This window comes from Drosophila serrata, unplaced genomic scaffold (genome assembly GCF_035046125.1).
Source record: "Drosophila serrata isolate PLE 108 unplaced genomic scaffold, ASM3504612v1 contig_30, whole genome shotgun sequence".
Taxonomy (NCBI): Eukaryota; Metazoa; Arthropoda; class Insecta; order Diptera; family Drosophilidae; genus Drosophila; species Drosophila serrata.
In genome coordinates this window covers 895,136-918,605 of record NW_028256928.1, presented here as the reverse complement: position 1 = coordinate 918,605, position 23,470 = coordinate 895,136, and the positions used below count along the sequence as shown (strand labels likewise).

The window sequence follows — 23,470 nt, the reverse complement described above, 5'->3', positions numbered from 1 at the left end:
CCGAATGTGAGAACTTTTCTGGTCTTCATTTTGCTGTAATTATAAAAAATATGCGTGGGCCACCCCACGCAAGCCAAAAAAGCACGCAGTAATTACATGTCCAATAAAAAATCATGACTGCTCTCTCTCTTTCTCTCTCTCTCTCTTGCAAGGACAAAATGGCGGCGATGCCAACGCGGTCGTAATTAAAACGACGAACGCTTGTGGCCAAATAAAGACAGAGGGCCACTTGACTCTCGGCCATCCGAAGCTCATCCGCACCTGTAACGGAAACCGGCTCCAGATCCCTGCCCGCATCCGCCATCGCTGGTGTTTATGAGGAAACACGCAAAAGGAGGCAGCCGACACATATTCTCGCATAAACCAGAAAACTTTTCACCGGGGAGCACTTTGGGTTATAGCCGCCTCGAGTGCACACATAAAACCCGAGCCCAAGGACTCGGATTGCTGCATCCATCTAGCCACGAGCAACTTCGCCAGTTCTGGCGCGGAGCAAACGGGGGGCAGATAGTTGTGTCGCCAGATTTGTGTTGCTCTAGCTGCGGGCTGGCAATCTTAATGAGTCCCCTTTGGGGGACGCCAAGCAATTAAAGTTCAAATGAGCTAAATTACATGCCAAGAGTCACATCAAATGGCGGGGCTTTTGGGGCTGATTTTATACACAAAACCACTGCCAAAGGGAGTCCACAAAAAAATAGGAAACACTCACGTTTGTATATCATCAAATAAAATAGAAGACTTGTTCTTAAGTAAGGAATTCAAAGGAATACTATAAAATGTATTAAGAGAAAAAATTGTTAATAATAATCTAACAAGAAAAAAGAATTGATGTGAATTTTAATTTAAATATAAACTAAACACAAAGCAGTAGAGAAAACTTAATGAAAAGATTACCATAACATTTTAAAAATATACATAAAATCGATAGTATTTATCAGGCATGTACTCAGTTTTATCAATTGAAAGTATTGCACCAGCTTCTTAAAATATTATTCAGCACTTACAACAATATTAAAATAGAACATAAAATGGTGAAACACACTGGCAGTCAGCAGGGCCATTAACAAGTTTGCTTTGGCCCAAGGCTGAGAAGACAACGTGCATCGCACAACAGTGCGTATACGCAACGCTGGGCAATGATCCAATTTCAATTTACTGCGAAACTGAAACTGAAATGAACCTCAAAGGGGAGAAAAAGAGTGCCGCTTCCTTTGCTGCCTTACTTTTGCCTGTTATTTGTTGGGGAACACGTAGACCGAGGAACACGATGCCATAAAAATAAATTGAGGCAGCCCGGCCAGGCACAGTTACCGCCGAAAGTGGGTGTGCAGACAAAGAGCCAAGTGGGCATGAAGCAGACCCCGGGACTTGGCCATATTGAACATCCTGGATCGGTATCCCCCGACTTGAGGCACATGGCATGTATAATTTCCACAGTGACACCCAACATATGCTTCAGTTTTGAATGAATCCTCGGATAATGGTGCTGAGAGCAATTTCACACTAAACACAAACATCAGCGGCAGCCACTCGAATAACAGAACTGAACAGAATGGGGCAAAATGACGCAGCTTCCGCCCACTCATGCAAATGTATCTTTAATGCTGTTTTCCAACACACACACAGAAACACGCTCGTAGATACAGGATACATTTCTATAAGATTTCGTGGCGGCATGAGCGAAAGTTATTTATTTATTTATTTATTTATTTGCTCTGTGAGAGCATTCGCTTTCGGTAATTGTTTATTGATCGATTTGATAAATGCCACTTTAAATACAATTTTCCCTCCCTTGGCTGATTTTTTACTCAAATATTTATGGGAGTGCCAGGCACTTGTGATCAAATGTCATCGAAATGTGCATAAACATAAATAATTTATGGTACTAAGGTTCATGTTGATGAAGATGAATCAGTCTGTGGGGAAGGCATGATAAGTGAGCTGTGGTCGGTGGAAACTCTTGAGGGAAATTGAATGCAAAAAGAATTATAAAGTCAAAGTATAAATGGATTTTCAATGGGGGGAGCTCTGACTTTGGATTGTTGAAGGAAAAGTTATTATTAAACAGAAGCAGTTGCTTGGGAAACGGGATCGAGATTTAACCTTGGGGCGGAATAACATTATGCAGAACGATTGTAATTCTAAATGTATTTGCTATTATACTAGGAAAATATATAAAACATATAAAGGGTAATGTGAAATAAACATTTTTTCATTTTTAAAGTGGTACTTTTATTTATTAAAATTTAACTTTCTTTATATTTAGAGCCATTTAAAGGCAACGCTCTTAAATGGAAATAGTCTACATTAGAAAGCTTGCTTCTCCTGTCGCTCCTGCTCTTTTCCTCTATAAATCAGCAAAATAATTATGCGAAATCTCAGTGCTATACGAATATATCTCACGACTCGCCCCTTATCTAGTTGATTTTTATGGCTTCCAGGGAAATTATTTAGCCAAAGCGACTTGTCCCGCAGAAAGTGAATAGGAAGTGGCCACGGGTGGGAGTTGGCCAAGGAAAAGGACTGTCTGCAGGACAGTCATAAATAAGTAGGCAAACGTTGACCAGAAATAAAACAATTTTTCATAAAGGCCTCCTGCGTGGACATTCCTGCCTTTTCTAACCTACCCCCCGCTGCGATTCATAAATTTCCGCATTTCGGCCCGAAGGCTATTTTGAATTTTCCTCCTCTATGCTGCTTTATGTTTTCATTTTTATTCGGTGGTTTGTCTTGTTCTTTTCACACTTCGGCAAAGAATGAAGACAAGGCTCGTTGACTGTCGCTGCACTTTGTCATTTGTGGGTCATTTCTTGCCACATCTTTGTTCCTTTGCCCACCTCTGGCCCCTGGCCTCCCTCCTCCCACTCACTCACTGCTATTCTCGGAGCAATTAAATGGTCCATACACCACACACACCCACACATACACACACACACTTGTTGTTGTCTTTGATTGCCCAAAGCGTCGACGCAGCTGCAGCTGCCCCACGACCCCTGGACCCCTTGACAGCCTGAATAATTTAAGCTCACATTGTGCGAGCCAAAAGCGCATCAAGGCCATTCGGCTTACATTGTGAGCGTGATTGTGTGTATGTGAACAGGAAATTGTTAGGTGCATGGCGAATGAGTCACAGTGGATGAAATTGTGCACCGAAAATCACTCATCCGCCACGTTGACCAAATAGTATGAGATCACTCATCCGCCACGTGGACCATATAGTATGAGATCACTCATACGCCACGTTGACCATCTGGCAAGATACTATCCACGTTAAGTTAATCCTTCAGAATTTTTAAGTTGTTTTCTTATTCAGAGATAAAGTATTGCTAATAATGCTATAAACAAAACTCTGTTTAAATTAATATTTTCGCACAACTCCTAAAGCATCTGCTCCACCGTTGCTCCACACTTTGTTGACCTGTGGCACTGTCATGTGTTGCTGTCCGCCCCCCAAACTTTGCTTGTGTTACAATATTTTCCGTCATCACAGGACCTGCCGAGGCTGAGGTCAACTGACAATGTATGCTGGAGTGTGTGTGCGACACACACTCATCTGACTCTGCCAGAGTACCCGCCACTGTTGTTGTTTTGGTCTCTCCGCAAAACCCATTTATAATTTATGAAGGTAAGCAAACACTTTGGCCCTTACAGGCACAACCGCACACACGACACGATACGATGCTCGGAACGACACGACAGGACACGGCATTACGACCTACGAGCAGCCTTAAAGGATTTCGGTCATCTCGGCCACCTCGGCAGGTGTAATAAGACAGGGTTCGGGGGTCGAGGGTCGGCGTGGCAAGTCAACCTGTAGGCAGGTGGTTGCTTTGATTCGATGCCGGCGTATGGCACACTGTGGAAATTAGCAGCATAAACCCGGCACGATGCAGGCAAACAAAGAACACTCTTCCCGACATTCCGCAGAAATTTCCAAAAAATCCGAATGAGGTTTTTGACCAAACGGAACAAAAGCAAAGGGAACTGCCAGACAAACTTTGGACGTATTATATTTTTGGACTGCCTTCGGACGGGGAAGGGGGGAGTTGGCTCTGACTCTGGGTCTGGGTCTGGCTTGCATCTGCTTTGTTGGCCCATTCTGTATTTTGGCATAACGAGTTGCACTCAAAACTTTCTGAAAGCGCATTTTGTTGAGAGTTGGAATGAAAGGATCAGGGGATCGGGGGAAAATGGGCAGAGCGTGCCAGGGATTTGGGAGGACTCAGGGAGGCCCACCCTTCCCCCGACATGCGACTGAAAATATGTTTATTAAACATTTTTTGGCAAGTTTTCAATTTCGTTAATGTTTTTACCCCCCAGTAATTGTTGAGCAGGAACAGGAGCAGCAACAGGAGCATGAGCTGAAGGAGGAGCGAAACAAAGTTGGGGGGCTGTGGGGTCGCAAAGAAAGGGAAATTTATTGTTTTATTCCAGCCTTGATTATGGCCGTTGAGCAGCTGCTCCTCCTGCCACAAGGAGCAATGGGGTTAAGGACCTGGCTCAAACTATTTTTCATTCTCATAATTTGCGGAAGCAGCCGAGAATCATGCTAAAACTTTTCAGCTTAAGAGGTGCGCATAATTGTTCATAAATTTTTTTTGTGGCTTCCATTTATTCTATATGTATACTAAAAAAACAAAAATTCAAATATTATCCTTTTGAAAGGCTTACGTAATTTGGAAACTTTTAAAGCTGCCTCATCTCTAGTTAAAAGTTCTAAAAATGCTTTTTGTTTGGTTTCTATATTGTTCAGAACAATTAATTTAACTAAAATTGCAGTCAATATTGATATGATTTTCTTCCTAAACTTTAATACCTATTATTTACTACCAGGGTATTATAGTTTCAGACAAAAGCATTGTAACGATGTGAAGAAGTCATTTCCGGCAATATAAATCATGTATATTAAATTTACATTTGTTCAAAATTTTGAAAATTTTATAAGGGGTTGTTAAATCGTTCAAATTTCCAAAAATTGAGAAAAATTTGCACCTTTTTAAAATTTTAAAGAAAGTATGCAAATTTATTAACCTAACAAAAACTAACATAGGAACGGTTTCCGAAGTAAAATGAAGTCTTTTTTGGCTTAGTTATGTAACTTTTAAGCTTTGATTTGTCAACTAAAATTATCATAGAAAAGAAACAATAAATACTGATTTATTGAAATTGAAAATTTTTTAAGCTTAGTTATGATCCATTTCCGAAACAATCCTTAAAATTAATTGCAAATTGGAAGGTTAAATAAATTTCCGTTCAACGAATTTTTTTTTCCTTTCTACTTTTATATATATAAATATTTAGTTGAGTTACAAATGTAACAAATTTAACGTCAAGTTGAACTCTTTCCCCAACTGACATCTCCTGTAACTTAATTATTGCCAAAGACTAACCGCCTAAGCGTTTCCAGTGGTTGAATTCCAAATGTCTCAATTAATTTGTCGCCAAATTAAATACAATCTGGCTTGTCAATCAACAAATTCAATTGACTAAATGTTGAAAAGACAGTTTCCCATTGAAAGGCAAGCCTTTAAACATATTAAAATGGTTTTCTTTTATGGGTATTTACTTCTCGTTAGGTAATTCTTAACTTAATTAAGCTACGAAATCGAATTAAATTTCCCAACAATATAATATTTGGAGTGTAAAGGTAGAGTCCGCCCGAAAAATTGTTTCACTGCGAACTTGGTGAATTGCGTCACATTTTTGTCAAGTTTTATGGTCTATTGTTTTCCTATTTTGCTGACCCCGTAGCTTCTCCTAATCTAATTTCGGCAAATCAAATGAAACAATAGGGAAGCTCAGGCCCTAACTCATCCCCAGCGATTGCCAAGGACAACTTTTTCACAAGACAATTGCCTGGGTTCCGCTCCCCCGTCGATTCAGAACTACTAAAATAATTTGCCAGCATCCTTGTCGCGTCCTGGGGCCCGCTTACGAGTGCCATTATCCCTGTGTGTGTGTTGCCAAGTGTTTATGCGTGGTTGTTTATACCCTGCGCAAGGGTATATTGTATTTAAGCCAAGCTGTTGAAGAGGTTTCAATGGGTTATCATACCCCTGGTTGTGTAAGTATCATTTAAAAGGGTTAGAGTAAATTTTAAAGAGAATTTTCATAAATAATAATTTATTCTGAAAGTTTATTCACTTTAATGGGCCCAATCAGTAAGCTTTGCTATGTAAATTATAAGGTAAGGGTATCTCTTAGTTGTAGCTACCGTTTAAGCCCTTGCCTTCTCTTTTTTTTTTGAGTGTGTGCATGTGCCGGAGTGGGCGAGATGAATGCGTTAAATTTAATCAAAAATGTATGAAAGTCACACACTCGCATACACAGGCAATGATGGGAGCCGAACCCCCGAGCTGTACTTACGCATCCCAAAGCCAAGGACCAGGAGCAGGACCAGGACCACAGAGACGGGGCTAAGATGCCGCCAAGATGCTGGTGGGGAGCTGCCGAAGGACTGGCGACACCACCGCCCCCCGTCTCCGCCGGCCGCTGTCATCTCAGTTGTCAACGTCGCTATCCGGGTCCTGACTCTGTCTCCGCTGCTGGTGACGGTGCTCTTCTGGCTCTAGTCGTCCTGCGTGGCAGTCCCAGTGGCCCAGTTCCTGGCTGCAATGACACTTACAGCGCCTTTTGTGCGCTCATTGTCCGCCTGCCTCCAATTGGGACTCGTTTGCGGCATCGAATCTGGCTCCTTTGGATCCTTGGACTCGGTTTCAGGACCTGCTGATTGCACTGCGCCGTCTTGGCTGGCAAACTTTGTCGCATTCTCCGCTCCTCCGGCCAAATCCCAGTCGAAGTCCCAGATAAATAGGTTTATTGAATTAATGCGCTCGGGGAAGGGGCTTAGATGTTTCTAGCCTGCATTTTGGGGCTTCTCCAACCTATTTTATTTATTTCCGTTTTTTTTTTTTTTTATTTCACTTTATTTCATTCGATTTTATATCCAGAAAAGAAAAAAACCCGAAATTGCAACTCTTCTTTATGCGTCTGCCACAAGTTTTACGTTGCGTTTTCTCAAGCGAATTTTTTGCAGTTTTATTGTTTAGTTTCTGGGCTCTCTGCCCTCGATTTGCACTATTTTCGTTTAGCTTGATTTATATATTTATTTAAGTGTTTTCAGCTTTGTTGGGTGGTCAAGTTTTATTGGCGCTGCAGTGGCATCAAAATAAACAAATAAACTGACATCAAAACTTGGCTTTATATTTAATGGAAATTAAAATTTATTTATTTGGTTTTGGTTGTTATTTGATGCAAATTTATTTAGTCGAAACACCACAAATCCGTTAAAACCCTAGTATTTACATGTACAAAACAAAGTAGCTTACTGTTGCATATTATTATGTTTTTTTTTTTAAGAATTTACAACAAAACATATTTCAAAGACTCTTTAGAATTTAAATAATTTTTTCTTTAATCCAGTAATAAATCAAAAAGAAATTCCAACATCATCTTTAAATTCCATTCATACTTTTGTAACTGCTTCGCATTCTTTTAGGAAAGCCTCTCAACCTTATATTTCAACATCTCAATTGGTGAAATAATAAAGTAACTTAACTTTACAGGGAATATAAATCAGAAAGGCCAACTTCTTTCCACTTACACTTTCATAATCGTTTTTCAATTAATATCATAAAATATGCTTTTCGGTGCACTTTCTCAGGCCGTCGCATAAAAGTTAATAAATTGCACGGTCGTCATGCAAAACTATCCACACAGTGTTCTCAATGACTAATGGGCGAAACTTTTGGCACAAAAAACAACTTGAAGAACTTGCACCATTTATAGTGTTTAACAAGTTTCCCGATGGCTTTTCTTAGGCGCCACGTTTAACTCACAGTTTAAAGTTCTTGGCAATAAGTTTCAATGACCATATGGCCGAGCTGTTGTGGAACAATTGTGGCTTAAATAAAGTATATATATATACAGCTGCGAGGGTTTATATTTAACGATTTAACACGTGAGAAAACGTTTACACTTCAGTAACAATTTATCGCCTAATCCGACTTGAGGATATTTTTTCCTTCACCTCCTTGGCACGCTTTTATACTCTTTATTCCGTTTATGGGCCGAAATGATGCACAATAATCCCTTTTTTACGTTACGGCAGACGCTCACGCATCCTTGGAGATATCCTCGGCTTCTGTTGTTTGTCCTGTTTACGCTCCTGCGTTTTTTTTATTTTCAGCGCGGCATTCTAATATCCATTTTGAATGCGGCGAAAGCAAACAAATTTTAAAAGTGATTTCGGCAAAAGACACTCGACAGGCGGCACTCCAGGACACAAACACAGGACACCCAAGGGTACATCAAGTGGTTTAACTTTGTCTTAATTTTTCCTCTCTTTGTTTTCCCACTTTTGCATACTTTCTACGTTATTTTTTCGTTTACTCCGGCTATCGTGGTCGTCGTCGTCGTTGTACCGAGCAAACTTCTTAGTCAGACATCGCGGAAAATTGGCTTCTGGCTGCGGTTTTCCCCTTTCCCATCCGAGTCACGTCCGCGCGCCCAGGATGCAAATTACCAACTGAGCCGCGAGCCGCCAACATGAGTGACCCCCCATTCCCAACGGACTTTGTTCCTTCGAACGTTCCTCGTCGAACGCTTCTCCTGCGTTCCGTTCCATAGCGGCGGGGCGAGTCCTTGTTCGGGTTTCCGTTCGATTCACACTTCCCCAGGACTGTGCCGTTTCCATCCCGTCCTTTGGCTGGCTTTCGGGGCTTGGCATCGAACTCGGACTGGCTGCTTGTTTGTCTGCGCCTGCGCTCGGCAGGACCACGACCTGTGCAACCACGGGAAGATTTCAAAATTTATTTGTTTACAGCTCGGACGCTATTTGTAGATGACCAACAATACATGTGTTTCCGACGGATAGGTTCCGGCTTTGTCGCCTATGAATATCGAAATTTGTGGACTAAGAGGGGATCAACAAAGAGGTCTCATTTAGGCACACATTCGGCGTATTTTGGCTGCGGTATTTACAATATAAATTAAACTGAAAGGGCTTATATTTTATATTAATAAACCAACTTAATAACTAGGTTTTTTCTTAGCAACTGGAAAAGCGTATAAGATCTTTAACTAATGTCCAAGCGAATGTGAAGGGAAATAAACAAATTAAGCTAAGATGACGAAATCTAGAAAAATTTTAAACATATTGCGAAGTTACAAACTTTTAAAATAAAAGTTTCAAGTTACTTAATTTAATAGCTTATCCTACTATATTTGTATGATTTTTTCTTGGTAGAAAATTATCAAGCCTTTATTTTACCTTTCTGATTGTAATTTTCAAACTTTATTCGTAGACTTGTACTCATCAAGTTGACTTAACTTTAACTTGAGTGCCAGATTGATTATGAACCTGACAAGTTTGTTGAAAGTGAAAAGAAAAATTCTTCTCCAACTAAGTAACACAAGTAACTGTCCTTTGAGTTTTAAGAGTAAATATCCAATAGCATGAATTTTTTTAAACACACGTACAAGCGTATTATTCACCTGACTAAGACACTATTTAAGGTGTGACTTAACTGAATAAGAGACACTTTTAAAAATGGTCAAGTACCACACACTATATTCCAAAGGTTAAAGGCACAAGCCAACCAAAGAGATAATTGGAATCGTGCAAATGGTGACCCCGTAAATCACAGTGGTGACCAAGCTGGCATTCGGTCAGTAAATTAGCTTGGTGTCTTTTGAAAAATCATCGCCTTTAGTGGCTGAAATTTACTGCGGTCTCGGCTATTGTGTGGCAATATGCCATTACGTAAGGGGGTCCAGAGTCCCAAGTCCCGAGTCTTGTGTCCCAAGTCCTCTGGCCTGCCACATTGCGAGGCGGGCCAATATGCGTGGCTTGATAAACGGGGCCTAGGCTAAGTATAATCTTGTGTGCTTTGTTGTCGAAGAGCAGCCAGCAACAAATAAATATTATTGAACTTTTAAGTCCCCAGGGGGTGGCCAACATGCAATTGACGCTCCAGGCGCGATAGGGCAGCTAAGGGGACGAGGGTCCTGGCAAAGTGGCAACATAAATTCTGGCACAGTTCAATTTATTGTGTATTGACACAGCTTACGGAGAAACAAATAAAAATGTTTACGAAAGTGCGGGTGCCAAGCGTTGGTGAGAAAGAGTCCTGCCCGCCTCTATATGTGGCACTCTCCCCTCAAAGGCTCCAGGAATGCGGACGAGTTCCTCATCCTCCCACACCGCCTCCCCGCGAAGTCAGGGACCTCGTTTGGCATCCAGGCAGCCATTGTTATTACCTCTTTGTTGTGTTTACACGCCATTTGTGGTATTCCTCCCACCTCCGTGTGGCGAAGGATCCTACGGGAAGGTGTCGGGCGGTATGCGGGTGCAGAGGTTTGGTCCCTCGTAAAAGTATATTTGAAATGCAAATGCTGGCAGGCCTTAAAATGCTCAACTTCTGGCTCACGAAATAATCAAAATATACTTTATGTCGCCTTTGAGCCAGTGAAAACAGTATGTCGAGTTAACGCAGCCGAAAGCCAGACAGCCAACCAAAAGCTGCCAAAGACCCATGAATCCGAGATGAGAAATAAAACAAAAGATCAACTTTTAAAAATCGAGTAAAACGAATTAAATATACCCTCATAAAAGGGAGGGAGTGCAACTTTTCATTAGTACATTTTAAAGAAAAAGTGGGTAAAAATATTTAAAGCAATTAAAGCTAAATATACCCTTCGTTTTTCAACTATCATTTTTATACCGGATATGGCTAGATCGATTCATATTTTGATGGTGATCAATAAAATATATACTTTATAGGGTCGGTAAAGACTCCTTCACTGCGTTTCCAGCTCTGAAACTTAAAAGAGTAAGAAGACAAAATTCGTGAAAAATTTATTATTAAGATAAGCTGTTAACATTGAGTATACGTTTTTAGATATACTTAATACTAATTTTTGTATCACTTTTAGCTCAAATGAAGTAATGGGGTTGATGGCAATATAAAAATTAATTGCAAATTAAATGCATAGTTAGCACAGATGATTCTACACCTAGGCCTGATCCCTCCTATATCATCTATATACATTAACTAATTGTCATGGTAAAGACTTACCGCATATGTCGTCTGGTTTTCCTTCTCCGTCATTGCTTGATTTCATTCAATGTAGAATAATATTCGTCTTCTTCTGGTTATCCAAATTCTGGTATTCCATTGCTCAGGTGATATTTTTTGGAGCGAAGGGCATTCACTATCACTATCACTGCAGATATCAACACTGGGAAGGCCGCGGACAGAATGCGGTCAGTGCGAGAGCAGTGCCTGTATTTATACTATCCGGGTAGAGAGCAGAGCAGAGAAAGTAAGAGTGAGAGCGCGCGAGAGAAAGCGAAAACTCAAGAGAAAGGCAGGGAGTGCAAGGCAAGAGAGCAAGAGATCTCTAGAGATACTCAAAGAACCATAGGATATAGTCGTCCGATCTTAATCAAATTAAAACCGAAATTATAAAATAATACAAAATGGTAGGAAATTACTCTGACTTAAATTAAAAAATTATTTAAAACACCTACGCCTGAATTTAAATATATTAACTTTAATTGTTAGTATAAATCCGTATTAAAATTTGTAAAGACTTTTAAATTTGCAATCTGATGCAGATACAGATACACCTTCAAGCTGCTGCCTGTGCATTAGCAAAACATTTCTCCGCTGTTAATTTTAGTGTTTTTACCAGAGACATAAATAAATGTGATGATTTTATTTTTCATTTTTTTACGGACCCGCACCTGTGCTCAAACACAAAATGGAAACAAACGCCAGTGGCACCATGAGGAAACTTGAATTGGAGGATTGGCCTGCTCATTTCAAGGAGCCACGCTTGTCAATATCTCAATATTTACTTCATGATTGCTTTTCGCAATTTCTCTCCAGATTTTTCCCAGACTTCAAGTTTCCATGCGTATGTATATGCATATAGAAATATATTTTTCTCGTTGTCCAATCCCCCTTTCTCATTTTTTGGCAGAGTGCCCGGCTCCAGTCTCCGCATATGAGAATTTTCGTTGACAAGATAGACACATTTCTGATAGATACACACCCGTACATGTATGCGAATATCTGGTTTGATTTTATCCTGCATCGGGGATAACAAGAAGAAGAAAAAATATATATAGAAGTGCATCTGCGATATTAAATATTTGTCAAGTATTTTTTGATGGAAGGGGAGATATGGGGTGGCAAAGGAATGGACTGGAAAATACCAATATTCATAATGTTCGAGACAATTTATTGTTAATTTAAGTCCTTTGATGGAGCACGAAATGGTATTTGCATGTATGTATATCTTATTATTAACAGAGATTATTATAAAAACATGTAAGAGAAATCCTTTTAATACTTGACACATTAATGTTTTAGTATATAATGTTTTAAATATAGTAAACAAATTCGAGTTAAGTATCAATTTCTTCTATTGAGTTTCTCTGCTTTCTCACTCTATGCAGCTCATCCCTCTGGACGCGTCGGAAAAAGCCGAACTGCAAAATAAATCATTAAATAAAATGTAGTAATTAAAACTTAAAGCTTTAATAACTCAAACCCACCTTGTACATGGAATAATTAATCACAGAGAAAATAAGCAAACCTGCGATGACGGACGGAAGTATAATCCAAATGGAAATAATTGCTTTTAAATTCTTTGAGATAACACATGGCTCTATTCTCTTATTAATTGCCAATGAAGTGAAGGTGGGATCGTCCTTTTTCGCCACCTCCACATCGATAAGGATAACAAAGTACCCCCAGGGTTTCAGTAAAATGGCATTCACTTCGTTCAAATTTACGTGATAGCTCACATTCAGGAAAATAGAGTTATCTGACTTAAGACGTACACCATTTAGGGATGCGCGAATGCACATCGTCTTTTCGGAGTCCTGGCAGCTAAAAACTATTGTGCGGTTCAGGGGCAATTGACCTCTAGAGTTCCCTCCCAACAGATCATAGGAGGTGTGAACTGGAATTCCGAGATCCCGACTGCTTCGAATCCTTCCCGTTTCAGAACTCCTGTCCTCGGGATTCTTTTCCTTTTGTTTATTGTCATGGTCGGAAAGTTCGATAACCAACGGCTGGGAATCGTGGGTGGCCACCACCTTTAAGCTAGTTACATTGATAATGGGAATCATGGGCTTAGATTCAATTGCCTTATAGGCAATGGGTATCAGAAAGTCAACCGCCAGTTGCTCAATAGCACTAGGTCCGTGGCTCTTGATCTCGAAATTTTTTATGATTTTCAAAGAATTATCGTGGTTGTCCAAAAGGATTTGAGAACTTGTTTGATCGCTAAAAAGAATTTTCAATTTTAAATGGTTTTCCAATAGCTTAATAGATTACTATACCCCGTGACATCGATTTCGGTGAACTCCCTCAGGTTGATCTCGATGACGTGCTTGTTATCCTTGAGGTTTCTTTCATATCCGATGCTAAATACTTCAGCGGTAACAATCAGCGACGTACCACTAAGCTGGCTAACATCGAAGCTGACTGTAATGGAATAGGTCTCACCTTTGCCCAACGCATTTCCGCCATTAAGGTCGCACATCATAACGGCTCCGCTGACCTGGCATTCACCTGGAACTTGGGCAAAAGTCAGACAGGCGTCGCTGGTCACGTTAAATTGGGGCAGGTAGGCAATCTCTCCGGCATTGGTGATTTCATAGGTCAGTCGAAGGATGTCACTGCTGCCCAAGGTGAATGTGGAGCTGAAAAAGGGATAGTGATGTTTTCTCTAGTAATAAGAACATCCCTCTTACCCCCAGCTTACCCCACATCCTTGCTGTTGAGCTGCAGATCAGCGATACAAACTGCGGAGTCGCATCCCACATTAAACACGATCCTGTCCATGGAAGATTTCGGACCCGTTGGATCAACAGCAACGCAGGTCTCACAGAACCCTCCCTCCTGAACGGAGTCCTTAGGAGCAACATCATAGTGCATCTGTAAATCAATGGGCTTGTATACGTCCTTCTGTGTGAAGGCCACCTGCAACTCTAGAACTCGGCACTGCTCGGTAGGACCCACAGCCACGCGATAGTTAAATTCAGAAGTTTGCGTCAGGGCAAAAGTAATCCGCGGATCTGCGACAATCCGGATGGAAAGGACCTGCTCCTGAACCTCCTTTTTCTCGGCCGTCATACTCAGTCGGTAGCAGGCCGTAATGTTTAGTCTTTTCTGCTGTGGGCTAATCCGACGTTCGTTCGACCTTACGGTGCCATATAATTTGACCACTGGATAGGCCCGGTAAAGGAACACAACCTCGGCGTTGGGAGCTCCGATGGCCAAGTCATTGAATCCGTTGCCATCAATGTCGGATCCACGGGAGAGACCATGTCCGAACATATGCGCTCCGTACTTGGACGGATGATCAGAAGGGGAGTCAAGCTGTTGGCTCGGCACATCCTGTAATCCCTTCTCACTGCCCAGGTAAATGAACACCGAGCCATTTCCGGCAAATGGAGCACTCACTGCGACATCTGCAAAGCAGTCAAGGCTTATCTTAATGGGAGTTCCCCAAACATTTTCTAGTTTCCATAGAATCTTCGAGCTATAGTGTTTAATCCTTAACGAAACTTACCATTGAATCCGTCATGATTGATGTCTCCCAGACGAGAGAGAGTTGTGCCAAATCGAGCGCTGTTGGCCAAGGGCGATTTAACAATTTTCTTTTCAAAGTTCAACTGCAATTAAAAAGGCTTTGCTTGGATCCACGCTTTTTTTATTGAGGTTCATACTTACCAGGCCCTTGTTGATAAACACGTAGATGGCACCGTTGTCGGCGGTATCATTCGTCCCGTGCATGGGTGCTGAGACAATCAAGTCCATTAGCTTGTCGCCATTTAGATCCTCTGCCAAAACTGAATAGCCAAAGTACTCGCCGAGCTGTTCTCCCTTTAATGTCCTTAAGAATTTCCCTTCTGAGCTCAAGATATAGGCCTCACCAGATGGCCGATTCGCTTGAGGGGCAGTGATCACATATTGTAGGCTTTGAATGTTAGCGCTGTCAAAGTGACCGGAACTCACCGCATAGCCAAAGTAAAAAATGTCTGAGTTCAGTGGCAGTTTAGTTTGGACTTCTTTAAAGAGGCCCTCAAGCGGCATGTCTGATCGGTGCACAAAGACAGATCCACCGCAATAAGCTTTGGCAGGTGCCCCAATAAGGAAAATACTATTATCTTCCACCACATGGGCACTAAAACCCATCTCTCTCATGAGTGAAGCGTAGCTTATGGATTTATTGCTAACTCTGTATATGGGTGTAACACGCCCTGGGTTTTTTCCTATTGTGTTCTCCACTCGGTAGCAGACTCCAGTCATATATTCAAGTTCAATGCTTGAGAAGCTGAAACGGGGGGCGCACACGAGCAACATATCCGTGTCCAGCGTGCCGCCATCCATCGATCCGCCTAGAAACTGGAAATCCTTGCGTCCCTTGTACGTATTTTTACTCAGGATATCTTGTCCTTGGTGATCTACAATATACGGGCTGCAGTCATCCATTTCTAAAGAGCATCTATAAATAGCTCCCGTCTCGTTGATATTTCGCTGTGAGGCTAAGGTAGATTGGGAACGGGGAGCCCCCACTATTATGCTTAAATGAAAAAATATAACATATTTATCAAAGTAATAAGCACTAGTAAGTACTTATGTCAAAAAAATATAGAAAGCAATGTGTAATAAACAATTTCAGATAAGGTTTATACAGTTTCATAATTATGAGAAAATCAATGAATAATTTGATTTTGTATCAATGCGGTTAATAATATTTTTATTTTTAACTCGTTCTTATATTGTATATTTGACCCATATATAAATATATTCATAAGTCATTGCTCTTGGTTACGTAAATTATATGTGAAACTTATTTTTGGACTTACGATAAAGTTACCCTTGATTCATGCAAACCTACTTGTGATGATTCATTAATAAGAATATAATCGTTCTTTATTCAAGGTCTATATTTCTATTAGACGTCAAAAGCAGTCATTTAAAGCTTTCTTTAGCGACATTAATAGACACATGATTTGAGTTTTGAAGTTAAGTTAGAATTCTGTTCAGTGTTTACATATTTTTAATAAAATATGCATATATGTATAAGTATTTTCAAAAATAGCTAACTGATTTCTAACTGACATCATAGCAACGTACCTGGTGGGACGGATGACTAAAGTGTATCCAAAATAGGAGCTGCGCGTTTGTTCCGACTGAAAGTTCAGATCCTTTGGAGAATTTATTACCAAGCTTGGATAAGGTGACAAATTAAAGGCATTTATAGAAAGAGCGAAACAGCATAAAAACCGTGATTGCAATGCAATACATCCTTAAATGAATTTCCATAGAATTTAATTAACTTTTATCCGACAAAGGAAGGAAAATAAAAGAAACGTAAGCAAATGTATTTAAAGCACTGACGGCCAAAGACGAACTGAGTATTTCTATAGCTCTGATGCGAATTTTATGTTAATCCATCTGGATACCCTTATCAATGAACAACATTTTTGAATTATGCGAAATATAGTTTCATGTTTAGTGTTATTATAGGCATTGTGCACAGAACGAAACAAAGCTATTCATTGCATACTCCTTGGCGGTTCTGTCAAATGCGTTAAGCCTATAGGGATGCAGAGCTTGGGTAGTTCAATGGAAGGTGTTCACTGAACCTATCCAGTTTAGTTTGCGGCTGCCAGATATCCAACAATTTACGCAACTGCGGTTCGAACAGCCTTAGTCCTGTTCATCTGTGCAGTGCACCAGCTAAAGTTCGAGAATCAATTGGGGTTTCGAGCGCATCCAACAGCATGACATTCCACCGCACTCGCTCAGGCAATCGAATCCAAACGCACTTTACGCTTCACGCTTTTCACTTGCGAATGCCAAAGGAAGCGGGGAAAGTGATGGAGTGGAGGGAAAATCGAGGAAAAGCGATTTCTACAAGCTTCAATACAAACTGCTAAGTAAAACGGATGAGCGTCGCAATTAAAGGCAAACAAAACGCGTAATCGAATGCTATGTAAATGGATGTCAGAACTGAATAACTAAAATGGATAGTCGAATATGAGATACCCAGTAAATATTTATATCTTTTCTATTTTTTATACATAAATCATTTTGAAAATGCTTTTCGATTAAGTATCAATTCATGAAAAATAAGTGTTGCTCAAAAACGATCTTGAGAGAAATTAATTATGGTGTGTGTTTGTGATATTGCTAACTTTGAATATTAAATTGAAATTATTCATATTGATTATATAGAAATCTTTTCTCTCCATTTATCTAGAGTAAGGCATATCTTATTTATAAAAAATATCTTAGATTCATGGTTTATTAATTTGTTAATTCCACAAACTAAATATCCCCCTAACCATATCGGGGGATACAAAAGAGACAGCCATAGAGGCAATGGAAAAGAGATGGGTAAAGTGTGTGGGTTAATTGTAACCGCTGTAACCCTATTTTAACACCAACAACTGTCGATCCACTAACGCTCTTTTTTGCATTTTTTTTCCCCCCTCCGCTATTTACCCTTTTCGTTCTCTTTCTTCCTCTCTGGGTCTGGTCCTCTTCGTTAGTCGCTTCCCTTTTGTGGTGAATCTGGATTAACGGTAAATATAATTACTGCACCCTTTACCCAACAAGGGGTTGGAGGAGTTGGAGTTGGAAGAGGCGGCGAACAAAGCGACGTGACGTTAATGACATTGCCGGTCGGAGACCGCTGGATGCGAGCCCTTGGCTAATTTGTTCTATGTTCGACTTGTGTCTAATTAATGAAGATTGTGTCGCATAATCGTAATGGTTAAATTTATATTAATTGTTGTGGCTTTGTCACGAGCCCTTAAGTGGTGGTGGCTTACTTTTTTTCCAACGACTTCACAAATGAGCATATTTAAGGTTTTTATACCCTTGCAGGGTATTATAATTTCAGTCAGAAGTTTCAGTCAGTGAGTTATCTCCGACCATACAAAGTATATATATTCTTGTCTGTCCGTTCATCTGTTTGTTTCTACGCAAACTAGTTCCATTAGTTTTGAAGGCATCTCAATGAAATTTTGCAGTTGACTTCTATATACTATTACTCTTATATAAGTCGGAACAGGCCAGATCGGACGACTTATCATATAGCTGACATAGGAACGCTCGGAAAATCTTAGAAAAAAAGATAACTATTACAGTTTTTAACATATATTTATCTACTTTGACTCAAATCTTTATTATTATAGAAATTCGTTTTTAGTTTTATGAAAATCGGAATACTACATAACTGTCAGAGAAACGATTAATAAATGTAGAGGATCAGAATGTATTTTTCAACATTAATTAACAATGACCAGTATGTAACTCTGATCAGTAAGTATCAATGAACATTAAGTAACTCTGAACAGTAAGTATCTATGACCAGTAAGTAACTATAATCAGTAAGTATCTAAAGTATTGAAAAGAATAAGTAAGTTTCTAAGTATGTAAAGGGGACCATGGGAATAAGGAAATAAATTGGAATATAAAGTCTAGAACTAGGCCTAATCCCACCTACAGCTTCTTCATACATAATATAAATGTCATGGTTAAGACTTACCGCCGTAAAGGATACGTGGCTATTCTCTTTCGTCATTGTTTACATTGACTTCATCCAAAGTGAGTATCTTCCTAGTCATCCAGATGTATTGGCCACGTCATATTTTTGGGATCGAAGGGAGATCACTATCACTATCACTTGAGATGTTAACACTAGGTACCCCTAGGACAGACTGAGGCGCGCGCGACCTCAGCACCTCTATTTATAGTCCCCGCGCAGAGCAGAGAAGAGCAGAGAAAGTGAGTGTGAGTGCGTAGGAGAGAAGCTGTTGCCTCTAGAGATTAACATAGAGTAAGAGGGGGAGAGGCAGAGAGGAGCAGCGAGCTGTTATTTAATTTAACTATAAACAATAAGTAACTATGAGCAGTAAGTAACTCTGATCAGTAAGTATCAATAAACATTAAGTAACTCTGAACAGTAAGTATCTATGACCGACCAGTAAGTAACTATAATCAGTAAGTATCTAAAGTATTGAAAAGAATAAGTAAATTTCTAAGTATGTAAAAGGGACCATGGGAATAAGGAAATAAATTGGAATATAAAGTCTAGAACTAGGCCTAATCCCACCTACAGCTTCTTCATACATAATAAAATGTCATGGTTAAGACTTACCGCCGTAAAGGATACGTGGCTATTCTCTTTCGTCATTGTTTACATTGACTTCATCCAAATTGAGTATCTTCCTAGTCATCCAGATGTATTGGCCACGTCATATTTTTGGGATCGAAGGGAGATCACTATCACTATCACTTGAGATGTTAACACTAGGTACCCCTAGGACAGACTGAGGCGCGCGCGACCTCAGCACCTCTATTTATAGTCCCCGCGCAGAGCAGAGAAGAGCAGAGAAAGTGAGTGTGAGTGCGTAGGAGAGAAGCTGTTGCCTCTAGAGATTAACATAGAGTAAGAGGGGGAGAGGCAGAGAGGAGCAGCGAGCTGTTATTTAATTTAACTATAAACAATAAGTAACTATGAGCAGTAAGTAACTCTGATCAGTAAGTATCAATGAACATTAAGTAACTCTGAACAGTAAGTATCTATGACCAGTAAGTAACTATAATCAGTAAGTATCTAAAGTATTGAAAAGAATAAGTAAATTTCTAAGTATGTAATGGGCACCATGGGAATAAGGAAATAAATTGGAATATAAAGTCTAGAACTAGGCCTAATCCCACCTACAGCTTCTTCATACATAATATAAATGTCATGGTTAAGACTTACCGCCGTAAAGGATACGTGGCTATTCTCTTTCGTCATTGTTTACATTGACTTCATCCAAAGTGAGTATCTTCCTAGTCATCCAGATGTATTGGCCACGTCATATTTTTGGGATCGAAGGGAGATCACTATCACTATCACTTGAGATGTTAACACTAGGTACCCCTAGGACAGACTGAGGCGCGCGCGACCTCAGCACCTCTATTTATAGTCCCCGCGCAGAGCAGAGAAGAGCAGAGAAAGTGAGTGTGAGTGCGTAGGAGAGAAGCAGTTGCCTCTAGAGATTAACATAGAGCGATTAACATAGAGTGAGAGGGGGAGAGGCAGAGAGGAGCAGCAAGCTAATGTAACTATAATCAATAAGTAACTATGAGCAGTAAGTAACTCTGATCAGTAAGTATCAATGAACATTAAGTAACTCTGACCAGTAAGTATCATTGAACATTAAGTAACTTTGAACAGTAAGTACCTATGACCAGTAAGTATGTATGTTCAGTTACTAACTTTGAAGACTAATAAACAACTTTTGTAACACAACACATTTCTGAAACTTGGACGGCAGCAGTCACTTCGTTCAGGGGATGTTTGATCCAGTTGGGAATCATATGCGCAGATGTGCGAGATTTCATTTAAAACAAATTTAAGAACAAGCTATGAAATTAGGGAGTTATTCTTCTATATCATTTTACTTGTATATAAGTCGAAGCATGGCCAATCGGTGGACTTTATATATACATATATTTAGCTGGCATAGGAACGATCGGAATATTTTAAGAAAAACAAATTATAAGTTTTCCAGTTATTAACAGATTTTCATCAAATTTGGTAATTAGCCATTATACATATATTAATCTAGAATTGTCTGTACAATCTTATGAAAAATAGAGGAAAATGCAGGCCTTACTTTATTGTTTTTTAACATAAATCTATATAATTTATATTGTATTAATTCCTAATGGCCGAATTTGGGTATGCAACTTCGGCGTGCCGAAATTAGCTTCCTTTCTTGTTATTATTAATTCCTATCTATTCCATAATTTGGCTCAAGCTAAAATCATTAGAGTTTGTTAAATATAAACTTTTTAAGCACTTAATTCACCGAATGAGTTTAATAATAAGTTCCATGAAGTGCAGGAAATAATTCTTAACCATCGAACTGGCCAATGTGTCGTATACGTTATATCTATATAAACTTCCAGTTGTTTTTCGTTTTACCAAATCAAAAATAAAATTAAGTTAAATTAACTTGTAAAACTCTTGGGAAATGCAAGAAGTAAATCTTTGCCATTGAGCTGGTCAATGTGTCGTATACGTAATTTCTTCAAAAACTTCCACTTGATCTTCGCTTTCACCAAATGAGTTTGAATTTGATCAAAATTAAATTTAAATACGTTGATTGAACTACCAAAAGTTTTAAAAATATTTGGGTTGTAATTATTAGCCATCGAACTGGCCATTGTGTCGTATACGTATTTTTTTTTTAAAACTTCCAATAATTCTGTGATTTGCCAAATGAGCTTGTCTTTGATTGAAAATAAGTCCAATTACGTTAAATTAAATAGCAAAACTCAAAAATATGCAAGAAACTAATTCTTAATCAATGAACTAGCCAAAGTGTCGTATACGTTATTTCTTTAAAAAATTCTAATTGTTTATCGCTTGACTAAATACGTTTTACTTTGACTAAAATTAAATTAAATTAGGTTAAATTAACTAACGATACTCAGAAAAAATGTAGGAAATCATATTTAACAATCGAACTGCCCAATGTGTCGTATACGTAATTTCTTTAGAAAACTAAAGCTTCTTATCAAGTTGACTTAAATAAATTTTTATTTTGACTTGTAAAATTAAATTAATTTAAGTTTAATAGATATAACGTATACAATACTTGGAAATAAATGGTTAAAAATTCATTTTGCACTTCATCCAACTGTCCAATGTGTCGTATACGGTGATATATACAGAGACTTCTAGCGTTCTTCTTTAACTAAATTCTTTGACTTTATTTGACGCTAACTATCGAATAGATAGACTTATAAAAAAGATGGAAGCTAATTCTTAGTCATCGAAATTGCATACCCAAATTCGTGTCGTTAGGATTAATACAATTACGTATACGTTTATGTTCAAAAACAATAAGTATGGCCTCATTTTCCTCTATTTTTCATAAGATTGTACAGACAATTATATAGATTAATATATAATGGCTAATTACCAAATTTGATGAAAATCTGTTAATAACTGGAAAACTTATAATTTGTTTTTCTTAAAATATTCCGATCGTTCCTATGCCAGCTAAATATATGTATATATAAAGTCCACCGACTGGCCATGCTTCGACTTATATGCAAGTAAAATGATATAGAAGAATAACTCCCTAATTTCATAGCTTGTTCTTAAATTTGTTTTAAATGAAATCTCGCACATCTGCGCATATTATTCCCAACTGGATCAAACATCCCCTGAACGAAGTGACTGCTGCCGGCCAAGTTTCAGAAATGTGTTGTGTTACAAAAGTTGTTTATTAGTCTTCAAAGTTAGTAACTGAACATACATACTTACTGGTCATAGGTACTTACTGTTCAAAGTTACTTAATGTTCAATGATACTTACTGGTCAGAGTTACTTAATGTTCATTGATACTTACTGATCAGAGTTACTTACTGCTCATAGTTACTTATTGATTATAGTTACATTAGCTTGCTGCTCCTCTCTGCCTCTCCCCCTCTCACTCTATGTTAATCGCTCTATGTTAATCTCTAGAGGCAACTGCTTCTCTCCCACGCACTCACACTCACTTTCTCTGCTCTTCTCTGCTCTGCGCGGGGACTATAAATAGAGGTGCTGAGGTCGCGCGCGCCTCAGTCTGTCCTAGTGCCTGGGTACCTAGTGTTAACATCTCAAGTGATAGTGATAGTGATCTCCCTTCGATCCCAAAAATATGACGTGGCCAATACATCTGGATGACTAGGAAGATACTCAATTTGGATGAAGTCAATGTAAACAATGACGAAAGAGAATAGCCACGTATCCTTTACGGCGGAAAGTCTTAACCATGACATTTTATTATGTATGAAGAAGCTGTAGGTGGGATTAGGCCTAGTTCTAGACTTTATATTCCAATTTATTTCCTTATTCCCATGGTGCCCATTACATATTTAGAAACTTATTTGTCAATACTTTAGATACTTACTGATTATAGTTACTTACTGGTCATAGATACTTACTGTTCAGAGTAACTTAATGTTCATTGATACTTACTGATCAGAGTTACTTACTGCTCATAGTTACTTATTGTTTATAGTTAAATTAAATAACAGCTCGCTGCTCCTCTCTGCCTCTCCCCCTCTTACTCTATGTTAATCTCTAGAGGCAACAGCTTCTCTCCTACGCACTCACACTCACTTTCTCTGCTCTTCTCTGCTCTGCGCGGGGACTATAAATAGAGGTGCTGAGGTCGCGCGCGCCTCAGTCTGTCCTAGGGGTACCTAGTGTTAACATCTCAAGTGATAGTGATAGTGATCTCCCTTCGATCCCAAAAATATGACGTGGCCAATACATCTGGATGACTAGGAAGATACTCACTTTGGATGAAGTCAATGTAAACAATGACGAAAGAGAATAGCCACGTATCCTTTACGGCGGTAAGTCTTAACCATGACAT

General features: G+C 39.2%; 2 protein-coding genes across 3 annotated transcripts in view; both read right to left on the bottom strand.

Moving 5' to 3' along the window:
- The window catches only part of dpr17 (defective proboscis extension response 17), a 19,174-nt gene extending 10,621 nt beyond the window's left edge, over positions 1–8,553 (bottom strand). The window contains exons 1-2 of one of the 2 annotated variants that reach the window (XM_020943029.2): positions 7,604–8,553; positions 6,367–7,152 (exon numbers count right to left, since the gene is read on the bottom strand). In XM_020943029.2, the coding sequence (XP_020798688.2) occupies positions 6,367–6,499 (133 nt within the window). In that variant the 5' untranslated portion in view covers positions 6,500–7,152; positions 7,604–8,553. The remainder of the gene's footprint in view (positions 1–6,366; positions 7,153–7,603) is intronic. The other variant, XM_086833160.1, reaches the window with a different exon arrangement.
- Positions 6,569–23,470, bottom strand: LOC110176582 (integrin alpha-PS3-like). The gene is made up of 9 exons (XM_086832040.1): positions 23,392–23,470; positions 16,164–16,335; positions 14,754–15,606; positions 14,593–14,695; positions 13,783–14,491; positions 13,358–13,720; positions 12,566–13,301; positions 12,458–12,499; positions 6,569–6,856 (listed from the first exon to the last, which is right to left on the bottom strand). The coding sequence occupies exons 1-9, from the start codon at positions 23,468–23,470 to the stop codon at positions 6,569–6,571; spliced, it is 3,345 nt and encodes a 1,114-aa protein (XP_086688166.1).

What these genes read in the sequence shown, in the direction of transcription:
- LOC110176582 (XM_086832040.1), bottom strand. Translation starts at nt 23,470, where the DNA reads ATGTCATGGTTAAGACTTACCGCCGTAAAGGATACGTGGCTATTCTCT. An exon ending in TTAGTCATCCGTCCCACCAG is followed by an intron (nt 15,607 to 16,163) that starts GTACGTTGCTAT and finishes TTTTCATTTAAG; the next exon opens with CATAATAGTGGGGGCTCCCC. An exon ending in CTCAACAGCAAGGATGTGGG is followed by an intron (nt 13,721 to 13,782) that starts GTAAGCTGGGGG and finishes TCCCTTTTTCAG; the next exon opens with CTCCACATTCACCTTGGGCA.